Genomic DNA, 9,156 nt, shown 5'->3' on the forward strand with positions numbered 1-9,156 from the left:
CAGGCCAGTGCGCTCATGGTCATCAATATAACTATGCCCAGAGAGTCCAGGCCAGTGCGCTCATGGTTATCAATATAACTAACCTATACATTCCACTAGTATTTTGTTCCTGAATATGCATAACAAATAGGTATTTCCTCTATGTATTTAAATGATGTCCATTTGTATTATTATGATATTCATCAACGGTTCCAGCTTTCTGTCTTTATACATTTAGGAGGATACTTACTGGCTAGGCTTCTAAGAACTACCACAAATCTGAAATGTAAAAATCGAATAATGACTAAGATCCTCTATCACCTTGCTTTAGCATTACGTTGGTTAATTATGATTTTGTCGGGCACTGTTCTCACCAGCAATCTAATTGTTCGATTCTAAAGGTTTGCAGAACACTGCCTTTTTTTGTTTTTGGCTTTTCCTTCCCAGAGACCTTTCCTAAGCCCTGCCTGGATTCCTGCCTGGCTGGCGTTTGCGTGGACCGCTCTGTTTACACCCTGAGCAGCTCTGAGCAGCACTGAAGGCCAGCCTGTGCCTGTGCCCGCTCACGTTCATAGACAGCAGTCAAGTGCCTTGTCTGAGGTCTCTCTGCCAGCGAGCATCAGAGTTGGACTCCAGAGCCCAGGGGCAGAACATTCTGCTCCTTCTCAGACTACGAAGCTCTTGTATAAATGGAAGCCGAAGCAGTTCACAGGCTCCCTGAAGGCTTGCTTCTGCAGGAGACCTGCACCCGAGTGTTGGAGTGATTGAGAATACATGGCTTGGGTCTAAAGTCTGGCTCTGCTGTTTCTTGGCTGGGTGACCTGAGGCAAGTTATGTAAACTCTCCAAGCCTCAGTGTTCTCTGCAAAATGGGAATGTGCATAATTCTTTCCTTATAACTCTATCTAAAGTTTGTTGTAAGGCGTAGATGAGACAAGCTACGTAAAGTGCCTAGACACATGTAAACACTCATATTTTCATAGTTATTATTAATAAAGGTAAACAACCAATATGTACAAATTCCTATTTCTAATTTTCTATAAGCCTCAACAGAAAATAAAGATCTCTTCTTGGTGCTGAACAAGAACCCTTGGCTCACTGTGGATTTTGACGTTAAGCCTTCGACTGAGGCAGCAGTTGAATTCTCCATTTAAACGTAAGCATCCCTACAAAGGATTACAGGTAAGTGTTGTAAAGCAGCTTTCCTGCCCCGCGTATACTCACTGGTGAATCTGGACTGGCGGCCCCCAAGCCCGCACTGCCGCACCTTACATCCTCGGAAGAGTCCGTAGTAAATGTCCCCTATGAAATTGACCAGCTCTGAATCTGTGGCGTTGACCAGGTCCACTCCAGTCTGACAAAGGATTTTCCCACTCTGCCAGTGGGGCACCGCCAAGGCAATGATGATGAGGACGAAGGAGGAGAAGCTGAGTAAAGACGCCAGCCCATACCACGCCTTCTTAAACCATCCAGGCATTCTAGTGGGCGCGGAAGGTCATCCCCGGGGTCTCTGAGCAGCAGCGAGGGGTGTTGGCATCTTCTAGACACTCGGCGATCCCCTGTTCCAAGGTCAACTCTTCCAAACACATCATTTCAAGTCCCTCTTCGTCCCTTAACCTCTGCCTCCGTGTTTACTACAAGCACATCCGGAAGCCTTTACAGAAGATCTTCAGCTGACTCTAGTGTACAGGAGTTTGTTACCGAAGGAAGTAACCCTACACCTCCCACTAGGCTAATGTTTCAGTAGAGGGTTTAATTGTTCCTGGTTTCAAGTATTTAACCAACCCTTGTGTGGCTTCATAATGACTAGGAAGTTATTAATAGGCAAAACTAAGTAGATCTGAGCTACTAACCAGTCTCAAAAATGCATGCACTTGGAGGAAAACAAAAACGGACCAATTGGCGCTTGAATATTGTCCGCAATGCACGCTATCGAATGCTGATCTCTTTGATGCCTGCCCTGGCGTTTCTTTCTCTAAATGTCGCTGCTATTAGAATCCCCACAACTGTCACTAATACCATGCAACGACCCCTGTTCTCAAGGCTCTTAATTGAAACGTGTAAACAGGGCTTTCTGACTCCTGGTTTTAATCACTGGGCCAATCTGCTGAGGGTAAAATTTGAAACATTAATCAGTTTGTGTGGCTGCTGGAGTAGCCTGGACCCCAACACCTACACCCCCTCCCCATGCCTTTCATGTCATCTGAAATGGGACAGAAAAATATTTTCTAACGTATTGATAAATAATAACCACTTTGCTAGGGTATGTGTCTCGTTTAACATTGAAGATCTGTCTGTCTGTTTCTTTTAATCCACAGGCATTGGAAATGAAATATCCCCTAATTCTATTTTGTACTGTGGTTTTTATTTTGACTTTTACTCTATTGCTTTATGTTGTCAAAAATAAGCAAAACACACTAACTAGGTAGTAGACAAGAATTATCTTAGGTGAAGGGAAGGACAGCACACACTACAGGGGAAGTCAGCACAACTGGACTAAACCAAATCTAAGAAGTTTCCTGAATACGACCAAACACTTTAAGGGACAGAGTAACAGGGGTAGGGGTCTGGGGACCATGCTTTCAGGAAACATCTAGGTTAATTGGCATAACACAGTTTATTAAGAAAATGTTCTGCATCCCACTTTGGTGAGTGGCATCTTGGGTCTTAAAAGCTAGCAAGCGGCCACCTAATATGCATCAGTTGGTCCTAACCCCCCTGGAGCAAAGGAGAATGAAGAACACCCCAGACACAAGGAAAGTATTAGCCCAAGAGACAGAAAGGGCCGCACAAACCAGAGACTTCATCAGCCTGAGACCAGAAGAACGAGATGGTGCCCAGCTACCACAATGACTGCCCTGACAGGGAACACAACAGAGAGTCCCTGACGGAGCAGGAGAAAAGTGGGGTGCAGAACTCAAATTCTAGTAAAAAGACCAGACTTAATAGTTTGATTGAGACTGGAGGGGCCCCAGAAGACATGGCACCCCAACTCTCTGTTAGCCCAAAACTGCTCCCGAGGCCAACTCTTCAGACAAAGATTAGACTGGACTATGGGACATCAAGCGATATTTGTGAGAAGTGTGCTTCTTAGCTCAAGTAGATACATGAGACTAAATGGGCAGCTCCTGCCCAGAGGTGAGATGAGAAGGCAGAGAGGGTCAGGAGCTGGTTGAATGGACACGGGAAATCAGGGGTGGAAAGGAGGAACATGCTGTCACAGTACATGGAGAGCAACTAGGGTTACATAACAATGTATGTATAAATTTTTGTATGGGAGACTAACTTGAATTGTGAGCTTTCACTTAAAGCACAACAATTAAAAAAAATCAAAGCACAAAGAAATTAAATTATATAGGGTTTATTCAAGCAGTTAATTTGTACGCATACAGAAAAAAAAACCTCCTGTTCAGAAAAATGGAGGATTCTATCCTAGGCAGGTTAAAATAAGAGTTTTAAAGAGAGAGGGAGTGAATGTAGAGTAGAATATTAACCGTTGTCTAACCTTGTTGTTGGGTGCTGTCGAGTCAATTCTGACTTACAGTGACTCCATGTGACAGAGTAGAACTGCCCCATAGGGTTTTCTTGCCTGAAATCTGTACAGGAGCAGATTACCAGGTCTTTCTCTGAGGCACCACTGGTTGGGTTTGAACCACCAACCTTTTGGTTAGCAGCCAAGTGCTTAACCATTGTGCTACTTGAATCCGTTGTTGTCCAGTCAATTCTGACTCATAGTGACCCCATAGGGCAGAGTAGAACTGCCCCATAGTGTTACTTAGGGTTGTAATCTTTACGGAAGCAGACTGACATGTCTTTCTCCCGTGGAGCCGCTGGTGGGTTCAAACCACCAACCTTTCAGTTAGCAGCTGAGCGCTTAACCATTGCACCACCAGGGCTCCATTGTCTAACCTTAGCACAATTAAATCACGGTTTTTTTCCTTCCTGAGATTGCTAGGCGGACTTTGTGACCTGGCTGAGATACCTTGATTATTCAGGAAACCCCAAAGGATCAGAATTGTCTTTTAGGAAACAACGGTAAAGAGCAGTTTACTTTTTGGTGAACTTGCACTCCGCATAAAGTGAACTTTAAATGGTTTCATGGGTAACAATTGTTTTGTCGCAGGGCGGGGTTTGCCCTTTTATGATCACTGTGTCTCCTCCCTGTATCTTTGTTAGTCAGTCTGGGTATATTTCACATTGATCAGTGACCTTTGTGAATTTCCTATGTACTCAAAGGAACCTGCCAATCTGGGGCCTCACTTTTCTTTTTTATTAACAATGTCAGTTTAATGTCATGTGAGACTGTCAACAGTCACTCTGTCAATTGCTTTCAGGGGCAAAATTGGGCCACAGTTGTCGTTGTTGTTGGGTGCCATTGAGTCAGTTCCAACGCACAGTGACCCTATGTACAACAGAATGAAACACTGTCCAGTCCTGTGCCATCCTCATAATCATTGTTATGTTTGAGACCATTGTTGCAGCCACTGTGTCAATCCATCTCGTTGAGGGTCTTCCTCTTTTTCACTGACCCTCTACCTTACCAAGCATGATGTCCTTTTCCGAAACCTGGTCCCTCCTGATAACATGTTCAAAGTACTTGAGATGAAATCTCGCCATCCTTGCTTCTAATGAGCATTCTGGCTGTACTTCTTTCAGACAGATTTGTTCATTCTTCTGACAGTCTAGGATATATTCAAGATTCTTCACCAACACCGTAATTCAAAGATGTCAATTCTTCTTCAGGCTTCCTTATTCATTGCCCAGCTTTCACATGCATATGAGGTGATTGAAAATACCATGGCTTGGGTCAGGTGCACCTTACCCCTCTAAGTGATATCTTTGCTTTTTAACACTTTAAAGAGATCTTTTGCAGCAGATTTGCCCAATGCAATGCATTGGTTGATTTCTTGACTGCTGCTTCCGTGGGCACTGATTGTGGACCCAAGTAAAATGAAATCCCTGACAACTTCAATCTTGTCTCTGTTTATCAGGATGTTGCTTATTGGGCAACACTGGTACAGTGAAATGTCCTTTTTTTTTCTTTATATGAAATGTCCTTTTTGGGCACAGAGCTCTCATTCGTGCTCTTATCTTGAGGTGTAGATAGCTGGACCAGACTTCAGGGATCCCGCTTTCTATGAGCTGACGCCCAACACCTGGCTGTTTGCAAACTTCAGCATGCCCAAGAATCACTTGTTGACAGTGCAGATTCCCAGGCCCATCCCTCAGGGATGCTGATCCCTGAAGTCCGCAGAGGGCTTCAGGAGGTTGCATTGTCAACCAACAGGAGTTCCAGGAACCTCACTTGGAGAACTCCGAGGCGACAGAGGGACATGTTAATGGAGATGTCAGTTTCCTTCCTTATAATCTGGGTTCACTCCACACCGAAAATAAAGAGGAGTATCTCTGAACCTTGTCCAGAGCTGTACCATGGACAAAGGGCTTTTACAAAATAAAAGCCACATGGCAAGATTAAAACTAGGAAATATTTCATCCCTAATGCCTACAGATGAAAAGAAAAAGACAGATCTTCACTATTAGAAGAGATAAATACCCAACAAGGTACTTATTATTTTCAGGTCCCTGGGTGGCACAAATGGTTTGCACTCGACTCCTAACTCAATGGATTGACACAGTGGCTGCAATAATGGGCTCAAGCATAGCAATCATTGTGAGAATGGCACAGGACCTGGCAATGTTCCATTCTGTTATACATAAGGTCTTTCTGAGTCAACAGTACCCTAAACAACACTAACCTAAAGGTCGGTGGTTCATACTCACCCAGTGGCACTGCAAAAGAAAGGCCTGGCAATCTGCTTCTGAAAAGTTTACAGCCAAGAAAACACTGTGGAGCAGTTCTACTCTGTAACACGTGGGGTCGCCATGAGTCAGAGTCAACTTAATGGCAATGGGGGCTCTCACTACTATGCTCCAGGAACCCTTTGAGGTCGGCAGGGGATGTAGTATTCCAGCCATTTCTCTCATGAGAAAACTGGGTGTCAGGCTGGAACTGGAATGCAGACCTTTGAAATAAAACAGTTTACCTTCATCACCAGAAAGAAAGAGAGAGAGAGAGAACAGTTGCCTTCGAGTTGATCTCAATTCATGGTGACCCATGTATATCAGAGTAGAACTGTGCTCCATAGGGTTTTCAATGTCTGATTTTTTGGAATTAGATTGCCAGGACTTTCTTCCGAGGTGCCTCTGGATGGACTCAAACCTCCAACCTTTCTGTTGGCAGCTGATCATGTTAACCATATGCACCACCCAGGGGTTCCATCTTCATCACAGTCATTGAAATAGCAAACGTCCTTTTCAGAATTAAATGACATAATACAAAAGGCTTAGAACAGTGCTTGGCACATATACGATCAACATGTGTCAGTTAATGTTCTTTCTAATCTGAAGAACAAGGATGATAATAATTCACTCATAGGATTATTGTGTGGAGTAAAATGAAGTAGCACATGAAGATCACTTAGCACAGTGCCTGGCTCTTGGAGGGCATGGAAAAAACGGTGTTCTCCTCCCCATCCAGACTTCAACAATTCCACTTCTGGTAACAAAGCTTCTGAGAATAACGTATGTTGCTGGCTGCATCCTGCTCTCTAATGATATATTTCAGTGTGCCTTATCTGGTGCTTGCTTATTGAGCAAACATTTGTGTGTCTGCTGTGTTCAGACATTGTGTGTGGGTGGGGGATGGCACAAAGATGTATAATGCAAGGGCATCGGTGGTTCAGTGGTAGAATCCTCACCTTCCATGCAGGAGACCTGGGTTTGATTCCCAGCCAATGCATTTCATGCACAGCTACCACTCATCTGTCAGTGGAGACTTGCTTGTTGTTACGATACTAAACAGGTTTCAGGAGAGCTTCCGGATTAAGACAGACTAGGGAGAAAGGCCTGGTGAGCTGCTTCTGAAAATCAGTCAGTGAAAACCCTATGGATCACAGCAGTCGGGCAACTAGTCATGGGGATGGCGCAGTACTGGGCAGCGCTTGGTTCCATTGTGGGTGGGGCATCATGAGTCAGGGGCAGACTCAACAGCAGAGAACAACACAGCACTCAAAGAAAAGATTACAGTCAAGAAAACCCTATGGAGCATTCTAGTCTGTTAGGTAGTGGTTTTCAACCGAGGGGGATTTTGTTCCCCAGAGATATTTGGCAATATCTGGAGATACTTTGAATTGTCCTGACTAGGATGCAGGGCCTGCTACTGGCATGTAGTTGGTAGAGGCCAGGGATATCATAAATTTCCTGCAATGTACAGGACAGCTACCATCTCAAAAGATTATTGGGTACAAAATGACCATAGTGCTGCAGGTGGTAAACGCTGTTAGGGGCACTGATCACGGGCACAATTAACTAATGTACAAGGTAGAATATGTGGCTGTGTGGGTGGGGGTAGAGGGCACCATTTGTGAGCTTAAAGGTGGAACTTTTGATATTATTGTCAAACGAAGGCTTACATACAGTCACAGAGGTCCAAGGACAGGACTAAAAGATTTTACAGCATTAAAGTTGTGTCTCTACCAGACCAAAGGCCTGGTATACTTCAGACATTTTTTAAAAATCTTGTAATCATTTTCCATGATATATATTTTTTTGTTTTAAAAGCATTAATTTGCAAAGTGTTGTTGTTAGGTGCTGTCGAGTCTGACTCATAGTGACTCGGTGTATGACAGAATGGAACACTGCCAGGTCCTAAGCCATCCTCATGACCGTTGTTATGCTTGAGCCCATTGCTGCAGCCACTGTGTCAATCCATCTCGTTGAGGGTCTTCCTCTTTTTCAATGACCCTCTACTTTACCAAGCTGATGTCCTTATCCAGGGACAGATCCCTCCTAATAACATGTTCAAAGTGCTTGAGATGAAGTCTCACTATCCTTGCTTCCAAGAAACATTCTGGCAGTACTTCTTCGAAGACGTATTTGTTGGTTTTTCTTGCAGTCCATGGTATATTCAATATTCTTTGCCAACACCATAATTTAAAGGCATCAGTTCTTCTGTGGTCTTCATTATTCACTGTTCAGCTTTTGCCTGCCTATGAGGTGATTGAAAATATGGCTTGGGTCAGGATGACCTTAGTCCTCAAAGTGACTTTGCAAAGTGGAAACATTTAAAATACAGTATATTTCAATTTTTGTGTTATTGTTTTGGCAATTTTTAATTTTTAAATATGTCCCAAAATAGTTACTTAAATATCTTACAACCCTGCAAATTCGAAGAGGCCCGGAACTTACAATTTCTGATGGCCAGTTGGGAGCAGTGGCAAAAATAATAAAAATATTAATAATGGTCAATGGCATTTACTGAACTCCTTCCTGCTACGTGCCACACACTGCTCTAAGTACTCTAGTGTTACTTTTCAAAATTCTTTTCAAAACCCTATGGCACATGTTGCCTTCGAGTAGATTCTGATTCACGGCGTCTCCATGTGTTACAGAGAAGAACTGCTAAATAGTTTTTTGAGCGACACAAGCGGTTTGCTATGGGCTGCTAAAGGAAAGGTTGGCCCGTTGAAAACTGTCCAGCGACTCCGTGGAAGAAAAGGCCTAGCGATCACCTTCCGTAAAGATTATAGCCAAGAAAATCCTATGGAGCAGTTCAACTTTTAACACGTGGGGCCCCTATGAATGGGAGTCGAACAACAAAGCTTATCGGAAGCAGATCGCCAGGGCCTTCTTCCGAGGTACTGCTGGGTAAACTGCCAACTGTTAGGTTAGTAACTGAGTGCAAACATTTGTGCCACCTAGGGACCCTCCTATAAGGACAGACCATTATTGCTCCCATTTTACTGGCCTGGAAACTGAGGCACGGGAGAAGATAAAGAAGTTGCTTAGGGTCACACAGCAATTAAACAGAGCGTCCAGGCAGCCAGTCTTCAGAGCCCTCATTCTTATTTAGAGGAAAAATCTATTATCTGTGATTTGTCTTAGCTCCCCAGTGGACTCTCAGCTCCTTGGGCGCAGGGGCCATCTGCACTCGTCGCTCGCGCACACCGCTCTCCACTCTATCCGCCCTTAGCACTGCCTCGCAGGCTCAGCGGGCTGACGGCGGGGCTTCGCCGGCGCGCCTCCCCGGAAGAGGCCTGGCCGAAGGGCCGACCCGCGAAGTCCAGAGCCCGCAGAGCGGGGCCACGCGCTAGGCGGCAGCAGCGGGCGCGGCGCGGGG

The 9,156-nt window shown here is 44.6% G+C and overlaps 1 protein-coding gene across 1 annotated transcript in view; it reads right to left on the reverse strand.

Moving 5' to 3' along the window:
- CLRN2 (clarin 2) overlaps nucleotides 1-1,560 on the reverse strand; it is an 11,833-nt gene extending 10,273 nt beyond the window's left edge. The window contains exon 1 of the mRNA XM_004375159.1: nucleotides 1,203-1,560. Coding sequence (XP_004375216.1) covers nucleotides 1,203-1,455 — 253 coding nt within the window. The 5' untranslated portion in view covers nucleotides 1,456-1,560. The remainder of the gene's footprint in view (nucleotides 1-1,202) is intronic.
- Nucleotides 1,561-9,156: the final 7,596 nt, after the last annotated feature.

The sequence above is a fragment of the Trichechus manatus genome, unplaced genomic scaffold (assembly GCF_000243295.1).
Source record: "Trichechus manatus latirostris isolate Lorelei unplaced genomic scaffold, TriManLat1.0 scaffold00034, whole genome shotgun sequence".
Lineage (NCBI taxonomy): Eukaryota > Metazoa > Chordata > Mammalia > Sirenia > Trichechidae > Trichechus > Trichechus manatus.